This window comes from Limanda limanda, chromosome 8, assembly GCF_963576545.1.
Source record: "Limanda limanda chromosome 8, fLimLim1.1, whole genome shotgun sequence".
Taxonomy (NCBI): domain Eukaryota; kingdom Metazoa; phylum Chordata; class Actinopteri; order Pleuronectiformes; family Pleuronectidae; genus Limanda; species Limanda limanda.
In genome coordinates this window covers 26,810,882-26,834,477 of record NC_083643.1, presented here as the reverse complement: position 1 = coordinate 26,834,477, position 23,596 = coordinate 26,810,882, and the positions used below count along the sequence as shown (strand labels likewise).

General features: G+C 41.4%; 1 protein-coding gene across 1 annotated transcript; it reads left to right on the top strand.

Annotated features, from left to right (window-relative positions):
- Window positions 1-4,255: 4,255 nt before the first annotated feature.
- On the top strand, window positions 4,256-18,070 carry tes (testis derived transcript (3 LIM domains)). Its single transcript, XM_061076419.1, has 7 exons — window positions 4,256-4,410; window positions 8,489-8,574; window positions 10,092-10,560; window positions 11,864-12,580; window positions 14,190-14,405; window positions 14,582-14,740; window positions 15,884-18,070. The coding sequence occupies exons 1-7, from the start codon at window positions 4,384-4,386 to the stop codon at window positions 16,073-16,075; spliced, it is 1,866 nt and encodes a 621-aa protein (XP_060932402.1). The 5' UTR covers window positions 4,256-4,383; the 3' UTR covers window positions 16,076-18,070.
- Window positions 18,071-23,596: the final 5,526 nt, after the last annotated feature.

Sequence of the window (23,596 nt, the reverse complement as noted above, 5' to 3'; positions counted from 1 at the left end):
CATCAATCCTATCCTTCCATTCACTATAAATTATCTTATCTGGAGCCAACTCCAGCTGGCATTGGGTGAGAGGCGGGGTACATTCTGGACAGGTCACTAGCCAATCACAGGGCACACAGTCACAAACAACCATTCACATGTACAGTTAAGTTAGAGTCTCCATTTAACTTAACCCCTGTATCCACGTCTTTAGACTATGGGAGGAAGCCGAAGAAAACCCATGCACACTTGGAAAGAACATACAAACTTTACACTAAAAGCACTGGCCAAGCTGGGAATCAAACCAGGAACCTGCTTGCTCTTAGGCTTACTATGACACTCTCTAAGTGCCATTTAAATTGACTGCTTTTATAAAAAATTTCTTCTTTTTTATTATTATTTTTAATAATAATTATAAATATTATGATAAACACTGAAAAAAATTCCTTACACTAGAGTCCCAGTTTCACAGTGGCATCTTCAAATATGAAGGGCACTTTATAATAAAATAAACTTTTGAGAGGCTGGAACCAGAAAATGTTCTTGTTGAATAAAACTGATAATTATATGCGACTCAGAATTGTTTTTATCTTTGCCTCCATTTTAGTATATTGGGCTTTTACAAAACTTTTTCTCTTTTACCTATTTTTTTTAATACTGAAATGTCGTTCTGAAAATAAAGGAGTTGTCGATTAAGCAGGACGCACAGATCTACTTATAGTTTACAACTCAATGGACCTTGGAGTCTTGGTGCTCGACTCCACCGTCATCTTCCTCTTTGTTCATGTTGGGGCAAAAACTGTTATCAGGCAACATTCAGTTTCCGCGAGCTAAATTTAAACCAGGTGTTGGGACTTGTGTACCGGGAACTCTACATGTTGAGAGAAACACTTCCAGACATGACAACGCCCAAAATGATGATGTTCTATGGCAAACACGAAACCTTCATCAAAGTTCAACTCTATGTCACCACTGATCGGCTTTTTTTCGCTTTCTGCCTATAAAACAGTCACATGTAGAGTCATGGAGAATGTCTGGATATATAAAAATGGACGTCAACATTCACAGCTATTTTCAACATGAAATCATATGTTGCCCTCACACAGACACCTTCTTATGTGTATGTGTTGACCACAAACTCGAGCATGCAATTATTTAAGCTCACTACACACGACAGCAGAGTACAAATCCTTGGCATTACTCACCAATACGACCTCGCTCAACTATAGATGTCCCAGAAACTGTGACCCAGCTGATAAGAGGACTAGAAAAGAAAAGTACAGAGACAGAAGTGGAGGTGTGGAAAACACCTGCTGGAGTGTTTCAGGTTCTCAGAGACTCACAGAGACGCAGACATGTGTGTAGGTCCACATCTATGTGTCCTGCTGACGTCCCATTGAGCAAGACGCTGTGCTCCTACCTGCTTGATTAGGAATCTATCAAGGCTTCAAGTAATGCACAACACACTGTCATGTCAAAAGTCTAATAACGTCACAGTGAAACAGCATTCTGAGAACACATAACTTCCTTATTTTGAAATGTGTAGTCAGGGGATACTCTTAGTATATTTTAACACATGATACATTTTACCAGGAGTAAAAATAATTGGACATAAATACAAGAAAATATTTTGTTTCTTTCTATTGCCTCTATTTTAGTTTACTGACTCCTGCTACTTATTCTATTTCTAATGTTATTCTATCTTATGTTATCTTATGTTAATCGGTCCTCTTGCTCAAACTGGTCAAAATACACAGTCATTGTTTTGCCCACCAAAAAACTTGTATCTAAAGTTAATATAAAGCTTCAGGCCCCCCTGAGTTATTCAAATCAAAATAGAGTTATTAAAATTACTGTGTTTTATTTGACATTTGCATTAATGTACATCACTGTTCAGCAACAGTGGAATAATGGTAACATAAAAAGGGTCAGTAGTAATAATAATAAATACAGGTGGAGGGTGTAGTTTCAGTATTCATAGGAGGGCCTGGCTATTGTTTGTAGAAAGATCTTGAGTAGGCTACAGTGACGGCTTTGGCTGCAGCGTAGTATTTGTTTTGGCTCTGAGTGAATGGTCCCTCCAACCTCATTGAAGATTTGAACTCGACCATCTGGAGCCTATAAATGCAGACTCTCTCTCTCCCTCCTGGCCGGCTGTTGAACTTCAGGAGCAAGGCTTGGTTTTGTTTGGTTCAATCAATATTTTTACATTTATCAGTAGATCTCTTTATCTTCTATGGCAATATATTTTTATAATGCAAAGTGTTACATGTTCACATAGTTTGTAAATTTGTCTAATAATCCATAACAAGAGAATTGGTCACTGATCCAATCAGGGCCGGCAGGTAGTTCCAGCATCCTGCAGCAGCAGCACTGGCTGGTGAGGAAACCAGACATGGATTCAGAAGCAGCCGCCACCGACACTCAGAAATTAATTAATATAACAATACAATCAATAGCATCATCTGCAGCATTTTTTATTAATATGACAATGTGAGTCTTTACTATTGTTGTATAAAACAACACATACAGTAGACACACAGTTAGTGGTGTACTATTGGATTGGATTGGGAATAAGCTTCACTCGATAGAAAAGTTAATGTGGTACATTTACTTTTACTTGATTACCCTTTTGTCAATTTGTTTGTCCTTTTACTTAATACACTATTTAAATGGTCACTGCGTGTGGGCCCCCCTTCTTTTTAATGCTCCTGAAAGAGCCATGCATAACAACACTCATACGCCACATTTGCTGCTATATATATTTTTAGGCATCATATCATCTGTGGACTAGTGGCAGAAACTTGGACTATGGGCAGAAAAGGTCTCTGGTTCGACTCCACGGAGAAACAACAAAAAGACGAACCTGGATTGATCTGTCCAAAAATCCAAGAGGATTCTCCCTACCCTGTCTAGTGCCCCTGAGCAAGGCACCTTACTCCCCCAACATCTGCTCCCCGGGCGCCGTACATGGCTGCCCACTGCTCTGTGTGTCTGGCACCAGATGGGGTAAAAGCAGAGGTTAAATTTCCCTCCTTGCATGACTGTGCTTGTGCATGTCTGTGCATGTGTTTGGGACAAATAAATGTATCTTAATCTTAATCTTATTTTGGAGCACTCTCTAATCGTAAGTGTTTTTGGATTCTTCTGCTTGCATGTATTACAGGTGACAGTAAATGCCATTTTGAGAAAAAACAGATAAAAGAATCCAGATCACAGCATTAAAGAAATCATGTTCTACAGATGTTCATACCAGACAGAATAGATCAGGCATTGCAGTTCTGTTTGACACTCAACATGATCTGAGTTGTAGAGATAGACTGAGTGACAGCAGGTCACACAGGAAGCTGCTGGCTGTCCACTGTTTCCTGTTTCTGAGGCGTTTCACAAACCACGAAATATGCAGATCAACAAAACACAGCTGTGGTTACTCCCTGTTTCTTTTGGGGTTAGAGATTACTTCACTGTGTACTACCACATGCAGTAGGGATGTTTCATAATACAAAAACATTTAGGCTTCAACAAAAGGTACACAATAAACAAATCAGGATTATGATAATAATAAAAAGTGAATTTTTATGGAGAAAAAAACAGCAAAACTAGGTATAATACAACAGCAGGTTGAATCTGTCAAAATAGGTTAGCACATCCTTTGTTATGACAAGGACACGCCTCTGCTGCTCTCTGATTGGCGGTCCTGCTTTTGACGCCCCTCTCTCTCTATTCCTATTGGTTGAGCAGCAGGTCCATCAAAGCAGAGGAGCCCCCTCAAACATCAATGAAAAGGAAACGGGACCCCCGTAGTGAAAAGCTGCATCAAGCTACAGGGAGGACGTAGACAATCTTCGGAAGTGCTTTCAAAATAAAAGCAAAAGAGCGGCAACAACTGTCTGCATTTGAAGAGGATCGAATAATCTGACGGTAATACAGTTTAGGATAAATTAGATGTAGTGTGGTGGCACAAAACTCTCTCATTCACTGTATACATGTTGAAAATACATTGAAACATGAACAGTAGAGAGCAGTTACTCGATGTTACAGCTTCCACACTATTACACGCTGTTACTTTTCAGAAAACCTGCCTTTACTCATAAAACTACGTTGTAAATATACACTTAGCATCATTTTCATTCTATTTGGTTTGGTGAGTTCTTCCCACCGATTTGCGAACACGGGTTTTCTTTCTTAAGGCGTTGACCGGAAACGCGGTCGTGTTGCGCGTTAACTCGACAGCAGTGCGGGGCGGGACCAGGCCAGGAGCTCCGAAGAGAAAGCCGAGAGTGAAGTCCGACTGTCGGCTCATTGTTTCTGTGTCCCGCTTCACCTCCGCGCCTGCTTCACTGACAGCGGCTCCAGGACAGGTGTTCTCCAGTCCGAGACAACCTCGCGCCGACCCACGCAAACATGGAGATAGAGAAGGAAGTGAAGAAGGTAAGCTCTCCGTCCCCCTCCGCTCCTCCGCCGGGGTCTGGGTGCGGTACCGCCCTGAGAAGGTGTGCCGAGCAGCGGGCAGGTGGCGTGGCAAGTTCCGGTGTCACAGGACGACCCCTGGTTCCAAACTGTCAGGGTCCTGGTTCTCCCCTTTTCATTCAGAAAACTTAAACATGACACGATGTGAGCAGCAGCAGCAGCTCACTCCACGTATCCGGCTGATGGATTGGGACATTTATTTGTGACGTGGTTTACAAAACTGTCCTTTTTTTTTTTATCTCGTTTGCTACTTTCTTCACTCTTTGAGAACATGTTCCTGTCTCAAAAGTACAAGTAAAAGTTGTGAATGTTGTCAATGAGGTTCTGCTCGACCCACCACCCACAGTGCCACAGTGCAAGGGCGAGGACTGCAACAAAATTCGGCTGGGATAATGTTCATTTCAGTCATTTCCAGTTTCTGAAGTATTCATGTTTTAGCATCAGTGAGCCGTAACTCCTGCTAATGGAAAAGGCTGCAGCGGTTATAAAAGTTGATTCATGCAAAGAGTTATTGATGCTGAATTATGAAGCTACTCCCATGTGTGGTTTTTGTATGTTTGAATCTGATATTATCCTCAATGCACTGAATGTTCGAGCAGGATGATAGAAAATGAAGGGAGTTTTTGATGGACTGTGGGCACGTGATGCCTTCAGTGGATCACTTGCTGGGTGACTTGCTACTTGTGGCCCAAGGATAGCCACAGTCAAAAGTAATGAAAGACTTTGATTGAAAACAGTATCACAGGACACCATTAGACCATATAATGCAATATTCGCTGACCAGAAATCAGTGTGCTCCCAGCATAATTCAGGTAAAATACATGTTCCTGCTTTACACACAGGGACAAACTTTTGGTTAAAGTTCGTTAAAGCATGCATGTGTGGCATGAAACTCATCTGTAGATGTGGGTAGTATGTGCTTTTCCAGAACTTGCCAGCCGTTACATCTCTTTACAGTCTTATTTGGGTCTTTTTTGGCCATTAGACTATTCGAATGAAGCAGGGCCTCAAACCGATAGCTTATTGGTCGTTGTGACCGCTGATCATGGACTATGATTACAACAAGACTACTTGATAAACAATAATATGCCTATGCTCACATTTACCATTTCTGGCAATAACTCCTTCATTTCAATTGTCATTTCTATCAGACATTTTCTATTTGATAAATACTTTATTTAAACATTGACACAACGTTAATCAATAATGTAAATATTTCAATGTTGTTGATGTGTTTAGCTACACAGGACATCCTGTCCTGGGAGAGGGATCCCTCACATGTGGCCCCCTCTGAAGTTTCTAAGTTTTTTTCCCAGTTAATATGCTGTTATTGGTTTACCTTAACCCTTGTTGAGGGTTAAGGACAGAGGACGTCGCACCTTGTTAAGCCCTATGAGACAAAAAGTGATTTGTGAATATGGGCTATACAAATAATATTTGATTTGATTCGATTCTTGCTCTGTCTCTCATTCCATTCGGTAGCTGGTGGTCAGTGAGACGTGTTGGCGGTAAGATAACAGATAAAGGGCATAAAAGCCTTCAACTGGTGGTACCATACAAAAAAAGCATTCACAGCACAGGACCATAAACAACACAACAAGATAAAAACTATGGAAAAGAGTGGAAATAAACGCCTGTGGCTAAACTCACACATTGAATAAACGTACAGGTGAACATACAGTACAAGTCAAAAAAGCAAATTGCTGACTCCCTCATTGTCATCATCAGCAGCAAAATCAGATTAACACAAAAAGATTGATGGCTAACCACAGCATGCAAAACCAAACAAAGGAATTATACAAAAGGCTTGTTGTGAGCAAATAGGAGTCTTGAATCTCTGATTGTAAGAGACGTGATGGAAAATAAATCATTCTAAACCACATTGTTCTAAAAATAGAATCTATGGACATATTCTGCTGTCGTAATGATTTAACAGACAAGATAGTTAAAAAAAATGTATGGGTATGCTCGGTCGTAGCACTGGTGCTGCAGACATAAGACAATAGTTGTGCTTTGTCATGTTTGTTATGATGCTTGAACGAAACATGTTGTGGTATGATATCTATATAATATATTAAAAGTCGAAATTCACACCACTCCATTTGATCCCTCTGATGCAGCTGCTACTGGCCCTGCTGCAACAGAATGACTCATGAATATGACTCATCTGGTCTGGACTGCATACTTTGTGTCTGAACAGCCTCTTTGCAGAGTGCTGTCACCATAATTCTGTTGAAGGCTTAATCATCATATGCAGTCACTGATTAACATCAACTGATAATGCAGATGGTGTCTCTGTGTTCAAAAGAAAACACAAACACACACACACACACACTCACATCGAGTAACCTCAGCGAGAAATGGCCAGTCTCCCTCACTATTCCCAGCATATAAATATTTAGACTTCCACAAGTGAACACTTATCGGTTCAAACTTAAATACCTACACTTACTTTAGCATTTAAGGTGTTCACAGCTCCAATTGGCCCTCTCATCAAAAATAAGGCACCAAAACACATGACAAGCAATGACTGATGAGTTTTCTGTGAGTCAGTTGGTAACTACTATTGGGACGTAAAGAGAATTTCAAAAAATAAGATAAATAGAGTCTCAGAAACAAATGACCAGCTGTTCCTTTTAGTATTATTCCATAACAATTTTGTATTGAAGCCTCACTTCTGTATTGGCACTAGTGTTGAAAAAAAAATCTACTCATAGCCCTAACATAATGCAAGTATTAACTGAAAAATAAGTACAATATGTTATTCAGATAGATAGATAGATAGATAGATAGATAGATAACTCATCCCCTTGCGGAAATTCAGATATCTTATCAGATTTATTATTATTATGATTATTTTGTTTTCCAGACCAGAGTCACAATCCCTGTAAAGGGAAGATATGAGCATCATACAAACTCTAAAAATTCTGCCTTTAAAAGTGAATGTAGGAAGTTGAGTGTGTGTGTGCAGCTTGACTGAGATTCATTATGTGTTTGGACTTTTCATTGCAACTACAAATCATGTTGTTGAATTTGGCTCTTGTGTTCCTCAACGACTCCCAAGGCACCAACGCCTCACACTCTTTTGGAAGATGTGATGAAAGCTAAAATATTGGCATCAAGTTTCCAGCAATAAAAAGCAGTAGTCGCTCTCTGCATTCCTCAGTAGTGAGTTCAGGTCAGACACTTCTTTCTGACATTAGAGATGCCTGCTGGAGGCCGTCAGCAGCATCAGTGAATTGTTGACCATATATGGTCATAAACAGTGGGAATGGCTCAATGTGGACAAGAGCATCGTTGGACACTGAATACGCAGACAAGTGTGCCGTTAAAGAGAAGAGAGAAATAAAGTCCCAAAGACTGGAGAACAACTCAAATTTTTATGGCATTTAACTAAGGCAGCTGGGAACTGTCTGTGGAACAGAGGTGTGGAAATAACATAAAACAATTTGTGTGGATGACAAATCATTTGAACCCAAATAAGAGAGTTTGTAAGAACAGTTTATTGGATTATATTTTCAACAATCATTTTTAAATCAAAGAGAACATTTAATTTGCTATAACTTCCCCCTGTTGAAGTTTTATTTGTTACGGTTACTTAACAGAGGAATAAACTCTCTTCCACTTAAAGTACATTAATAATCGTCTTCTCTGCCTGCTCTGGTCTTCTGAATATTGCTGCCCTCTAAATGTATTGCCATTTCTCTTCTAGACTTTTTTCCCTCCAGACAGTTACCAACAGAGTTCATTTCCTTTGTTAATCTCTCTCATCCCTCTTATGTACAGAGAATGTGAGATTTGTAGTTTAAATTTGCATGAATCAAAGTCCTGTTTCTTATGATAATATACTATTCGGACATTATTCTTGTAAATGTCCAACTTTATCCTTTTATTATTATGATTTTATTCTAGTATTCAGAAGCATGATTTTAAATGTGTATTTACGTGTTACATCTTGCCCTAATGAAGCTCAGCATCTTGTCACTGGGTGAACAGTCAAAACTGTGATATCATTTGTAACCATGTGCTCTCTTCACAGATGACGCTGGGCCACGAGTTTGGCGCCGGAGCATCCTGTTTGAAATGCAAGGACAAGTGCGAAGGCTTTGAGCTGCATTTCTGGAGGTTTGTTGAGTTTTCTTTTTTGCAGCATAGCTCCATCACAAACATTAATTCTAACTGTGGATATCCAGCTTCAAAGCTCATTTGCTTTGTGTGTTTAGAGAGAGGGACATGTATATGAATTCAAAGGAATCCCATGAACAAAGCGTTGAACCTCAGGTGAAGATAGATACATCGTGGATTTATTGGTCACTTGCCAGGCACCTTTATAAAACATTATGAACCAGGACAGTCTTGATAAAATACATGCTTAATCATCACATTCTTCCTGAAATGATAAAAGGAAAGCAAAAAACGTGAGCTTATGGGTCGAGACTGGTCAATTACATCACTTTTCTTTGCTTAATTGAAAATATTCTGATAGCAGCAGGAGGCATACGCCTAATAGGAACATGCTGTTCCTGAGAGCTGCTGTGCTTTATGTTCACAGAGCTCCACGTCCTGTTAGCTTATTGTTAATGAATGTGATGGCATTGGTGGAACCACCAGAACAGTGGATGACTTTAAGTCGGATTAGTGCTCTGAGCAGGGGCTATATAAACCCTTAAAGGGGGTTCTGCTCCTTTTTCAACAAACTCACTGTAATAGAAGGCATTTATGTGCACACCTCTACAGACAGTGTATGTACATACAGATACTTTTCTCCAAATGTGGGATGGTCTTCATTCAGCAAAGACTCCCAGAGTTCCCCGTCTTCCTTACCCTGTCTGTCACAATGTGTGCTGTGGACCAGTAATTCCTGAATGCACTGTCCTGTCTGGACAATAATCCACACTTGACTAGTTTACTGAAGACAGCAGTAGGTGCCCTGATGCCCACCACAGCACCAGCACAAACACCCGGCCATGGGTCTTTGGTGGCAGTCTGTCATTTTATAATGTCTGATATCCAGCCAGGATTGTTGTTGAGCCTGGTTTTTCAGATTCCCACTCATGAGAGGTTGCTGGTGGCAGGGGTCTGCCCACCTTTGAATCGTGCATATCATTTAGTTTTCAGGTAAAGATCTGTTTATTTTTGAACTTCTTAAACAGAATCTCACAGGCACATTATGCAATCAGGTCTTTTCTTTATCAGTTTTTAGCAAAGAAAGAGTAATGCACTGCGTGAAAGTGATCATATTACACAGACATTTCTGGAATGTAAATGTTGTCATCACTGCTGTGTGTTCTCGCATATACAAATTAAACAGGGTTTACACTGCTTGACCCAGCACTTGAGGGCACTTCATGCTTAAGGTCTGTGCTCCTGGTCATGCTGAAACATGCCCTAAGATGCGTCATAACTACTCTGCAAATATGAAGCAAGTTGTGTTGAGGCCTGTGGAAGAGACGGATATGTGAAGGCAACACTAAACTTGTGGTGTTGGTTGACTATTGCAACAGAATTGTATAAGATTGTTATAAATTACTTCACAGAAAGTAAAGCACAAAGCAAAACCATCTATCACCCTAAAAAAAGGAATTCATATGTTAATATTAGAAAAATTCAAGCCACAAATGCTTTCCTGTTCTTCTCTGCAGGAAAATCTGCCGAAATTGCAAATGTGGCCTCACAGAGCACGATGTGGCGATGAACTCAGAGGAGAACAAGAAGGTAGGCAAGTTGTTCGAGGACACCAAATACACTGGCCTCATCGCCAAGCTGAAGACCGACGGCATCCCCAGTTACAAGGGCAACATGGTGACCATCACTCTGCCCAGCTCGTCCACTGCTTACGTCGTACCACCGAGTTCCTCTTCCTCCGTTGTTCCCCCCTCCGCCCCGGCTGTTCCTGTAAAGCCGGCTGGAGCCTCTGCAGCTGCAGCATCCATCAGAGGTCAGGCCCAGGCTCAGCCTAAGCCGGCACCTGCAGGTGTCGCACCAGTCAAGGCAAATAAATTGCCGTTCACTGTCAGCGCCACATCAGCCAATGTGATGCCAGTTCCCAAAGATGTGCCAATGAAGTCTGTCACCTATGAGTGGGCACCGCCAGTAGCTAATAAATACATGGTAAGAGTTCAAAATACTGCTACTTCACTTAATAAATTGTTTTGCACTAATATTATACTTTTTAAAGCTTCTCAAATGGGGTGAATGCTGTTTTTTAATGTTAAATTATGCTGGTCTGACCAAAAATATCAGCTCAGGCTCTGAGAACTTGTGTTTGGCTAAAATATGAATTGACAAAACGAAAAATAATTCAGAGATTATGGATGAAGACAAACATAAGCTGCAGCTCTAGCTCCATCACAATGATATTGGTCAAAATATTTACCGTATATTCAGTGACAACTAGGATTTTGTGATTGGAAAAACACATGAACTATTGTTTGAATATACAGCTAAAGGTCTGTGGGAGGATTCCATTTTAATTACCCCCCCAAAATTACCTGTGCTTTAAAACAGGGGTTCCCAAAGTGGGGGTAAAACCCCTCCTTAAAATAAGAGTCACTAAATAAAATAGCTTACACATTTCCCATCAGTTTTTTTCTTTTTTTCCCCTTTTTTCCTCCACAAAAAAAACCATTTCCTTTTTTTATCTTACGACACAGGTTAGCGACAGTTCAATTTACAGCAGCCCCAGTCACACGGTAGCTGGCCAAAACTCTTTTGGAAAGCAGCTGAAAATGATTGACAGTCACAATAAAACGTTTGTTAATACCAACCAAATCGAGGAGGCCACAGGAACAGGACAGGCTAGCGGAGAAGGAGAGGCTACCTGAGCAGACATGCACAAGCACGCACTCACGAACGCTCAATGTGCGTGGCTGTGCGCAACATTATAAACCACCTCCTGATTAATTGACTGAAATAACTTTGAAGCACCATTAAAGTTGGTGAACACACATCTAGTTTTCTTTTTACTATCTTGAAAGAATCACAAAACTAAGGTCCACAACTTCTCTTTAAATGCAGTTTAGTATTTTATTGTTAAAAAACTTGGATTAGCAACGGTAAATTATTTTAACTTATAGTCCACATATCTAACTAAGTTATTAAGATCACTCTGCAGGGAATGAGGGAAAGTGCTGATGATTATAAACATTTTAATAGCAGCAGTTCTCACCATCTCACTCATCTTCTGCTTGGTACTAAGTTTCCCAGTCTTTATAAGTCCTGTATCTGTCTTTGTTTAGTCTTGTGCTTTATCTGTTGGACCCATGTTTTGTTTGACTTCTCACAAGACAGGACAGTTTCCCTGTTACTTTATTTCTGATTGGCCCTCAATGTGCTCTTCTCATCTCTGGCCTTCATACTTTCCTTATCCCATTTGAGCACAACGATTTCTTTCAATTTCCCCTCTGACTTCCAGGCGGTGCGTTATATCGAGCTGCTTCCAGCAGAGAAGCGACCGGTGTTCGGTACAGAGGGAGCAGTTTACCGTCGGCAGCAAATGGCTCTACAGCTGCCCGAGCATGACCAGGACCCGTCCAAATGCCACGAACTGACTCCTGCCGAGGTCAAGCAAATGCAACAGTTCGTCCGCAAATACAAGGATGAGGCCCTGGGCGTGGGAGATGTTATCCTGCCTGAAGAGATGGCTCTAGTTCAGGCTGGAGGACAGGGGGGAGCTGGAAGTGTCGGGGCTGGAGGTGTCGGGGCTGGAGGTGCACATGGTGCTGGTCCTGGTGCTGGTGGTGGCGGGGCTGGAGGTGCACATGGTGCTGGTCCTGGTGCTGGTGGTGGCGGGGCTGGGTTTAGACCGGGAGTTGGGGTTGCTGGAGCTGGCTCAGGGCAAGGGGCTGCAGGCAGTGGTGTCGGGCCTATTTATGGGCCTGGAGCTGGTGCAGGCTTTGGAGTTGAGGGAGGGGATAGCAGAGCTGGAGCTGGTGGTGCTGGATCTGGTGGTGCTGGATTTGGAGCTGGTGGTGCTGGATCTGGTGGTGCTGGATTTGGAGCTGGCGGTGCTGGTCAACTCTCAGGGCCTGGGACTGGACCATCTGCTGGAGGAGCCTTGGGCACTGCTGCCACCGCTGGAGCCATGGGCCTCCCTGGAGCTCAGCAGGCTGGGGTACCACAAAAGAACTTTGTAAGATGTTTATATTCTTCTGTTGAATATTATCTATCAGTCTGGCCTCTGTCAGTCCCTACCACTTTCCTGAATATCTATATTACACTGTCACAGCAGGATAAATTGATATAAACATTATCTTAATATTAAAAATTTATATTTTCTGATATTGCTATGTCATATTATGTCAAACGCATGCAAATATTCAAGTATTGAGTTTGTCATTATGTCCAACAAAAGTCACCATATATAACGACAATGTATTTTTTTATATAAATTGTAATCACAGATTTTTGGGAATCATTATTTGAACAACATTTTTAGTTAGAACATAAATACAAAATACATAATTGAATTGTTAAAAGTATTTTGGGCGTTTAGTTAAAACCAGTCATTGCTTACAAAATTTACACACAAATGTGACATACAAAATACAATAAAAAACAAAAATATACAAAAAACAACATTTCAATACAGGTTAGATAGATGTAAGTATAAAAGAAGAAATTGGAAACTCCAGACTAAAGACCACCTTTGTTAATTGTTTCTTGAAGATGTGATTAACTCCTGTTATTTCACCAGTTAATAACTTTATAATGCAACTCTAGTAAGTGCATAGTTTTTGTTAAATTGTTACGTACGTACTGTACAATATTAGTTAGTACCAATGTTAGTAACAATTATAGAAACCTGTAACTCCCAGACGGACACTAGATGGAGCCATAAGACCAGCATTGACTCAGCTTTCACCAAGCTGCACAGTGGTTTAGTTATGATTCACTGGGTCATGTGGCACGAATAAAGTTTTTTCTTATCTTATCACCATGTGCAGTTAGTTAAGTCTTGCTGCCTGGAGTCTTATGATTTACTCCTGTTTTTCTGGTGTGAGTCATACTGAGAAGAGATATTCAATCTAGAAGCAGCAGTGGTTTTGCAAGAGTAGCAGCAAGAAGTGAGAACATAAATCAGCATCAACATTTTTTCCTATTGTTATTTTCCTCCCATGTTCATCTTTCTCTTCTGTTGCAAGCTCCTGGTCTTTTTCAAGTTTCTCTGTATTTATTATTTCACTCCCTATCTTCGCGTCATCCTCCCACATCCGCCTTGACATCCAAACTGCACCAGCAGTCGTGTTATCATAATTGAAAACACAGAGGTCAGGCCCCAGTAGCAGTGTCGTCTGTCATTCTCTTCCATTCAGGGAGGAATGAGATCTGAAGCAGAAACTTCAAATGTTTCTTCATTAAAAGACATTTTTGTTACATGAAACGATGCCTGAATTTACTTTGAACTGGACTCAAAGAGAATTGTGTTGCTGTTTATGTAAATCCACTGAAAAGTTCTGAAGTACATAATAATTCATTGTTATGTCTGGAGGGGAAGAAATAAATATTTTTAGGACGGGATGAAATTGACGTTTCTAACCCCAGTAGTAAAAATCTTCCACTTGGGCTCTGTTACGTACCCAGGGGCACTTTCTTGACATTTTATTGTTTTAGTGATTAGTTGAGAGTTTTGAAAGAAAAATAGGTGGAAGAAATTTTTAATGAAAAATGTTGATAATAGAAAATAATCACAACTCTACCCTAATCCTAACCATCTCTGTCCTTCATGCCATCCTTTCAAGTCATGCCATCACTGCCAGCTCCCGATGGGTCTGGGCGAGCCGGCCGTCTACGCCGAGCGGGCTGGTTACGACAAGCTTTGGCACCCAGCATGCTTTGTGTGTTGTAAGTGCAGTGAACTACTGGTGGACATGATTTACTTCTGGAAGAAAGGCAAGCTGTACTGTGGACGCCACTATGGAGACAGTGAGAAGCCACGCTGTGGAGGATGTGACGAGGTGAGTGGGGATCCTTCACATCATTTTTAAAAGTATTCTGGACACTGTCAATAGTTTTATTAAAATGTATTTTCAGTCTATTGTGGCCTGTTGTTTTATTGTGCTAGTATCTCTTTCTCTGCCATTTTGAGCTTGCTGGCGATATTTAATCCAGTTTTCTGGGTTTCTGTCCACAGCTGATCTTCAGTAATGAGTACACTCAGGCTGAGGAACAGAATTGGCATCTGAAGCACTTCTGCTGTTTCGACTGTGACTGCATCCTCGCTGGTGAGACGTATGTGATGGAGAGTGAAAAGCCTGTCTGCAGGCCCTGCTACATGAAGAACTATGCTGTGGTGAGCATATCACTAAGACACACCATAAGTTTTAGTACTGGAACTACTGAGGAAAACTACAACTACCTGATGAGTGCAAATGCTTCTCTGACCTACAAAGAATGTTTTTTAGATTTAGTCTTATCCTTATTACTTGTGTTTATTGACCTGTAAACTAAATAAAAGGATTTATCTTCGATGAAATACATTAATACTGGTTTTAAAATCATAAAATCTATATATGTCTGGGTTGAACATAACGCCACCCAGTGTTTCAAACGCTCTTGGACCTCTCAGGGCCAATGCTTGCACAGAGTCAACTGTTTTAGATGTCTCTTCGTCAGGAAATTTATATATATTTGAAAAGGTTAAAACCCTCTATTCAAAGTTGGGCGGCCCATCACCACCAGCGACCACTCATGAGTGGGAATCTTGAAATCTGTGCTCATTTTCTAACACTAACCCTACTGCCTGATAGTAAGAAAAATCTCTATTGTGTCCCAGTCAGAACATGTGACCGTAGTGTTGATAACAAGTGTACGTGATCCTCCTCTTGTGCCTGTGTTGTGTTTACACAGCGTATCTCAGGTACAGTCAGTTTATTTTGAATGGGTGTTATGCAGATTAAACAACAGACCTCCGTGAAGGAATGATAAAAGAGAACTATTGTAAATGAGCGCCAAGAATGTGAAGCACTCGGCATGTGTTGACATGATTTGTCCAACATAATCCCCTGCAAAGCCACAGTTTTTATGCAACGTCACACTTGTCTTCACTTCTGAGGTTGCCATTGTAAAAGAACCAGGGATTCCATTGTTCTACCAAGCAATTTTCTATCAAATAAATACTTGAAGGCAGGGTTGGCAAGTTGTACCTGAAACAACTTGCTAAAAAAAGAAAAAGTCAGTGTCTGTGGCCCCTGCAGGATCATAATAAATATGACTGATCATTTTTTTCTGTAAGAATTAAATGATGAGAAGCTTGTATCATTTTCTTTCACTTTTAATTTGTTTTGGCAATATGCTGAGAAAAGGCAAATGAGTGACAGACTTAAAAGGCTAAGTTTGAATATCAACATGAAAACAGAACAGTCAAACATGTAAAGTATCAAAGTAAAAAGACCTGATGTGTGACCTGACATCATCATATCCCTCTCCATCCTAGAAATGCTCAGCCTGCCAGGGTGCGATGGAGCCTGAGGCTCAGAGGGTTTCCTACGGCGAGCACCAATGGCACGCTGCGCCACAGTGCTTCAAGTGCTCCGGCTGTTCCAAGGACCTGGTCGGCCAACGCTTCATGGCACAGCAGGGCTTCCTCTTCTGCTCTGTGGAGTGCAAGAAGAAAACCATGGCTTAGAGGAACCAGGACAGGCTCGACTAAGACTCGAGCCAGAGCAGGGAAAATCAAACAATGGTGCAACTGTGCAATGTCAGAGATTGTAGTTGTGTTAACATTAATATAGAGTGCCTAAAACCTCTAATATAGAGATGTACTACATTTACAAGGCCATTTGCATGTGAGTGGGTTTTTCATCTATGAAATACCACAGTGTTGATAAATCAGTCTAAACTAGGATGACACCTTAACCTATTCTGTCCACTATGTTCTTTGCCTTAAAAACCAGCAGTCTCCCTTTAATAAGTATTTTGTTTCTACTGTGTTTTTATACTAATGAGATTAATTTTATATTGCTTAGAGGTGACAGTCCAGTTAGTTCATGTTAAACCTGTGTCTGTTTAATGGTAGCACTGTTTTACTCCTAAATCTTTGATTTAATCTGCCACATTTGCTTCCTTCATACAACAAGCATCTGATTCCCACCCTCCTCTATGCAGCGGTATGTTCAGCTCTATCAGCCAGGTTTGGTGTTGATTTGCTTCCAGTGCATTGATCCTGATCAAATTTACAAGTAATAATAATAATGGGCAAACTTTATTCCTTAATAATTATGCAGCAAATTTCAAGCGCTTTAACTGAAGAAATAAAGAAATAAATTTGGATATAAGTGAAATAACTGGAGGTAAATAGCCTCAACTCTGACAGCAATAAAGGCTTAAAGCAGCCACCTGGTGAGAGACCATCGCAATGTGTGGTGTGGTAGTATTTTCTAGAGCCTGACCGATATGGATCTGTAGGCAAATCTCGATCCAGAAATTGGGGTTTAAAACACTATGATTTTTGCTGATACTTACATCCCAAAAATTGGCAAGATATAATTTTCAAACCCTTGTGAAAAAAGAAATGTAATTGAGGCTTGCATTTACAACTTGATAATAATAAACGTGATTCTAAATAACAGCAAATAAAAAGAAAACACTGATAAAATACAAAATGTAGAACTGATAAAGAAGATTTTTACATAAATGCACAAATGTTTTTTTCACATGGGCAAACATAATATCGGCCACACAGTAAATTGGTTGGGCTCTAGTATTTTCATGTTATCTCAAGGGAACCAAACAATGTGATTGTATGTAGTGCTCAGGTATAAGAGAGGTGTCTCTAATATCATTTCCATTAATGTATGTTAATGTGGCTTAAAAAAAGAACAAAGATTGTTGCAATACTCTCAGACGTCATTCAATTTTATATAATGCAATTGTAGTTTAATTAACAACAATACCATAAATTGTTTCCTCATAACAAGCAGTTTCCCACTGATCTAATGCAGTCTTTAGGTGGTCTTCACAAATATTCAACTACCGCATTATGATTGCATTTGATTGCACATGTGTTTTCTTTATTTATTCTATATTTGCTTCCTAAGATGCTAAATATAAATTACATTAAAGGGATAGTTCACCCAAAACTGAAAATTCCCTCATTTTCTACTTACGTTGATGTTCAGGGTGTTTAAGTCCACAAAAAACATTTGAGTCTCAGGTGTAAACAGTGTTGCAGCCAAATCCAATACAATTTAAGTAAATGGTGAACACTTCTTCAAGCGTAAAAAAACCAATGTGTGGTGTCATACAAGTGTCTGTAAACCCCGGTAGTAGATAATGAGGGAATTTAAACATTTGGAGGAACTATCCCTTTAAGCATAAATCAAAGGGATATACATATCAAACATGGACTAAAGAAAATATGTATTCTCCCCCTGCAATTACTTATGATTTTCCAGACATGTTTTTGTTCAGGTCTGCTTGTGTCACTGGCACCACAATAGATCTAAACACTGTAATGCCAGGTGTCACATAGGAGAAACAGCAGGTTTGACATGGTTCCCAAAGACTTGATGAAATAAGGAAAAACACTGTAACGCATTAAACTTTTTGCTCCTTCAGTTCTGTTCTGTTTGTGCCATGGATTTTCCCTTTCATGCAATAAACTGCACTTTAAAAAACGAAATCCATAACATGTGGCTCACGTTACTTTTTTATTTGGCTGATATTTAATACATACTCACAGCCTCTTATCACACACAACTGTTTTCCCTCATGCTTGACTGTACTTTAATCAACCTCTTCTATAACTGTTTTCAAGAGATACAAGAAATGGTTCAACTGCATCTCTCAAATCTGTTGCTAAGATAACGGCACAAAGAGGAAGCTCAATATTTCCGTCATTTTTTTTTTTTTTCCTGAAGAGGTTGGTGCTGCTGCATCACCAAGCAGACACCACCCAGTTCTGTAGATGAATCACTTTCTCATCAAATAATTTGCCATTTGTCTCATACTCAATTAGCATGCAGCTTACTACCAGAGAGTTGGGGTGACAATCTTAATTATAAGAAGCAAGTGAGGAAATGCATCTTTGCTGCCTCCTCCCCTCGCATGTACCAAAGTTGGACGCCAACCGGGCAAACAGGGACAAGTCCTGGGGGGTCAGTGGGCGGTCTATGCATAAAGCTCTTCATGCCCATTTCTGGCTGTTGACCTTCTCTTTGCATTCTTTTGTTGTGCACATGACAGTGAGCTGTGTGCATGTGCTGGGACTGCATGGTCTCACTGGCCATTCACAACCAAGTCTAAACCTTCATGTTGAGCTAACATTGGCTTGAATTAATTTCTGATTAATTCTTTTAACAGCAACTTTCATAGCACTGTTACAAAGTGCTTTATACGGAATCTGCATGGATAAGGGAGTAATGCTTCTCAGTTCTCACACAAGGTTTTCTTTACAGTCCGATAATGTGTTAGATTGTTTATGACAATGATTTAACACCCAGTCAAAGACTAGGATTGTACTTGTTGTGGCCGTAGAGGACATCCATGAGATGTATAGGAAGAGGGAAGGAGAACACCTAGAGGAGCAGCATCAACAGCTGACCTTGAGGGACGGGTATAATACTGTTAGCTGTAGAGGTTTAGACACAGGTTTATAGCCAACTCTCAGTTCCTCCTCCATCCTCTTATACTGTTATGGACTGAGGCCAGACTGGACGCTTCAGCGATTCACTGCTACGTCATCAAATAAAAGATTGGACTCCAAGATGGGGCACATTGCATGGTCTTTGACACATTCTGTTGATGATTGTTTTTTCAAGTGTCTGTCTATGTTTGTTGGTCTTTTAGCAGGTTTATGCAAAATGTTGTGGAGGGATGGGGCCTGACCCAAAGAAGAACCCACTAAATTTGTGTGGTTCCCCGGATTTTTTTTCTCCCACTTTCTTTAACATCGTGAGATTAGGTATCTTTTAACATTTTTCTTGATTTCTTAGCTAATAATTCATGGATCTTGATGAAAACAATTAGCCATGTTTAGGGGACTGATATTTAAAAGTGTGTGAAATATGGTGCAAATACAAATCTGGATCAAATTAATTTAAATTAGGTTTCTTGATGACCACTCAAAGCGCTTTACATTACAGTTATACAGTCACCCATTCACACACACATTCATACAGTGCATCTAATCACAGCATTTTGTAATTCTATGGGGGGCCATTCAGGGTTCAGCATCTTGTCCAAGGACACTTCGGCATGCAGATGGGTCAGACTGGGGATCGAACCGCCGACCTTCAGGTTGGAGGACGACCTCTCTACCCCTCAACCACAGCCGCTGAGATGCGCTCTCCCGAGTGCCATTACGGTTTATACTAAAATACTCACATATTCCCCCTTTTATTGTGAGTAACTAACTTTGACTCTCACAGGACCCATGTTGACTCAAGCTCTGACATAACACTCTAATGGAATCTCTACCAGGTCGGCCATGATGGAAAAACAACCTCTGAGGATCTCGTGTTTTCATTCACTGAGTGGAAACTGTGCACAATTCAAGGAAGCTCCATCTCTGAGGAGCCCCATTGTCTGACATGGCAGTCGGCCCAATGCTGCGCTGCTATTTCCTCTCTTTCAACCACAACTCTACCAGACCTGATGTGACCGAATCGCCTGGCCTGCCCCAGTATCACGCCTTTCCATCATCCTACTGTATCCTTGCTCTCATTTTCACATTTCAGAAATTGCTTAGTTTTCCCGTTCTTACACCACAGGAAGTCAGGGTGCATTGGTTTAAGATTTGTAGCTCTGGTCAAAGAATGAAAGCTTTTTTTTTCTGCATAAATAAAAGCAAGTGCTCTCCTGTTATCTTACCTAACAAAGGAGTCCAGTCCACTAAAAGCAGTGTAGAGAGGGGTGGGGTCTTCTTCCTGTAATTGTGTGACTGTTGGAATTTGCATGTGATTTGTTTCATACTTGGATTTGCATCAACTCTATCATGTGAACACCAGCCTTCCCATGCTTCTCTCTCAGGCAGTGGAGCTTGTTTTGCTCTTCAGCTCTCACTGTTTGCTCATGGAAAAACAGAGCTGAGATGCCGAAGTGTTGATTTGCTTGTGGTTTCCCTCACCAGCAAAAAGCGCTGATGAATGCTTCTGGTTCTCCCTGGGGAGTTGGATGATGCTGATATGGAACAGAGCACTGACAGGCCTGGATGACAGACAAGAGCAGCATCCTCTGCTTTTTATTTGTCCTCTGAGTCTTTAGATTCAGTTTCTGATAAGTAAATAACTCTAGTGGTCAGCAAGATCTGTCATCCTGATAGGCCTCATGCACCCAGGGGTGTAATTACATGGACAAAAATGTACTCAAGTAAAAATAAAAACATTTCTACTTCAGTCAAATTAAGTTAGTACTTGTTTTCAAATTTACTTAAAGTATGAAAAGTAGAAGTACTTCAAATTATTTTCTGATATGTTATGGATTTAAAGTGAAAAGTACAGATAAATAAAAAACTACTTAAGCACAGGAACAAACAACTTGCTTGAGTTGTTGCCAAAAACAAAGTCCAACAATAAGAACCTTTGCTGATTTTGTTGTTCATTTAATTTGTCATTTTGTATATAAGAGACACATGAAGAAGACTTGGAAAGCCATGAGACAAAGATTAACTAATTTAGTCTGATGCCACCATTTAAAAATCACCTGAACAATGAGTTGTGGTTGCATTTCACTCAATGATCACCAAATCTATCAATTTTTTTTAATTAAACCTATTTTGTCAGTAGTTTATAAATTGATGAATACATATCAATACCTTTTATCAGTATATATTGTTTAACTTTGCTCTCTCTCCTACTGCAAAGCCTTGTAGGATTTATTTTTCCAGATTGTCTATATGTTTGATATATATATATCATGTTAACAGAATTTGACAATAATGCATCCTACAATGGAACTGTTTTCTTGCTCAGCCCACCCTTGTTTTTAAGGCTGTTGTGTGCAGAGCCATCTTACAATAAGTCTCCTCCTAGAACATTTTTGCCAATGCATAGGCATTGTGACGATTTGCCATGTTTGTTCCTTTAAAAATCACATTGTAGTCTGCAGGAATCCAGGGAGAGATCTCTCTGAGTTGAGAATGTGGAGGACTCTCAAAAATCACTTGCACTCAGTTTCATCATAATAGTCATGTATGCCTAAATGTGACAGCAGCATCCACACAAGCTGTATTCAGTGTACATGCAGTGCGTCAGAGTCACACGAAGACAGATAAGAGATATTTTGTAAGTTATTTGGAATTTGACATTTCGCTTTCCGCAGCCTTCAGCTTGGACAGTGTGGACACACCACATGAGACAGACTTAACACAACCGAGCATAAGTCTGTTTCACAGTTTTATGCTACGGTGATAACACCATGTACTGTTCGGTTCTTAGCTAAGCTCAAGCATCTATAGTATATTTAGCTCAGTATGTCTTGTGGAATATAATCTGTATCCTGGAAGAAAGGCCTGTGTTGAACCATTTAGTTTAAATTCAACCACATTCCCTCAGTAGATGGAGAGAAGCTGCAGGGTGACGATTATCTCATCTCATCTCATCGTCATCCGCTTATCCGGGGTCGGGTCGCGGGGGGAGCAGCTCAAGCAGGGGGCCCCAGACTTCCCTTTCCCGGGCCACATTGACCAGCTCTGACGGGGGGATCCCGAGGCGTTCCCAGGCCAGTGTTGAGATATAATCTCTCCACCTAGTCCTGGGTCTTCCCCGAGGTCTCCTCCCCACTGGACGTGTCTGAAACACCTCCCAAGGGAGGCGCCCAGTGGGCATCCTTACCAGATGCCCGAACCACCTCAGCTGACTCCTTTCTAAGTAAAGGAGCAGCGGCTCTAATCCGAGTCCCTCACGGATGACTGAACTTCTCACCCTATCTCTAAGTGAGACGCCAGCCATCCTTCTGAGAAAACTCATCTCGGCCGCTTGTACCCGCAATCTCGTCCTTTCGGTCATCACCCAGCCCTCATGACCATAGGTGAGGATAGGAACGAAGATCGACCGGTAGATCGAGAGCTTTGCCTTGCGGCTCAGCTCTCTTTTCGTTACAACGGTGCGGTAAAGCGAACGCAATACCGCCCTCGCTGCTCCGATTCTCCGGCCAATCTCACGCTCCATAGTACCCTCACTCGCGAACAAGACCCCGAGGTACTTGAACTCCTTCACTTGGGCTAAGGACTCATTTCCTACCCGGAGTAAGCAATCCATCGGTTTCCTGCTAAGAGTCATGGCCTCAGATTTAGCGGTGCTGATCCTCATCCCAGCCGCTTCACACTCGGCCGCCAGCCGATCCAGTGAGTGCTGAAGGTCACAAGCCGATGATCCAATGAGGACCACATCATCCGCAAAAAGCAGTGACGAGATCCTCAGACCACCGAACTGCAACCCCTCCCCACCACGACTACGCCTCGATATCCTGTCCATGTATATCACAAACAGGATTAGTGACAAGGCGCAGCCCTGGCGGAGACCAGCACCCACTGAGAACGAAACTGACTGGCTGCCGAGGACCCGAACACAGCTCTCGCTTTGGGAGTACAGGGATTGGATGGCCCTGAGGAGAGACCCCCTTACCCCATACTCCCGCAGCACCTCCCACAGTTTCTCCCAGGGGACCCGGTCATACGCCTTCTCCAGATCCACAAAACACAAGTGGACCGGATGGGCATACTCCCAGGCCCCCTCCAGGATCCTTGCGAGAGTGAAGAGCTGGTCCGTAGTTCCACGTCCGGGGCGAAAACCGCATTGTTCCTCTTCAATCTGAGGTTCGACGATCGGCCGAACCCTCCTTTCCAGCACTTTGGAGTAGACTTTACCAGGGAGGCTGAGAAGTGTGATACCCCGATAATTGGTACACACTCTCTGGTCCCCCTTTTTGAACAGGGGAACCACCACCCCGGTTTGCCACTCCTTTGGCACTGTACCCGACTCCCACGCGATGTTGAATAGGCGTGTCAACCATGACAGCCCCTCAACACCCAGAGCCTTTAGCATTTCTGGCTGGATCTCATCAATCCCTGGGGCTTTGCCACTGCGGAGATGTTTGACTACCTCAGTGACCTCCACCGGGGAAATTGACGACGAAACACCATCAACCTCGAGCTCTGCCTCCAACATAGAGGGCGTGTTATTCGGATTCAGGAGTTCCTCAAAGTGTT

Bases quoted from the DNA above. Each gene is read 5' to 3' on its own strand.
- tes (XM_061076419.1), top strand. From the start codon at position 4,384: ATGGAGATAGAGAAGGAAGTGAAGAAG. The intron at 8,575-10,091 runs GTTTGTTGAGTT...TCTTCTCTGCAG, and splicing joins TTTGAGCTGCATTTCTGGAG to GAAAATCTGCCGAAATTGCA. The intron at 14,406-14,581 runs GTGAGTGGGGAT...TTCTGTCCACAG, and splicing joins GCTGTGGAGGATGTGACGAG to CTGATCTTCAGTAATGAGTA.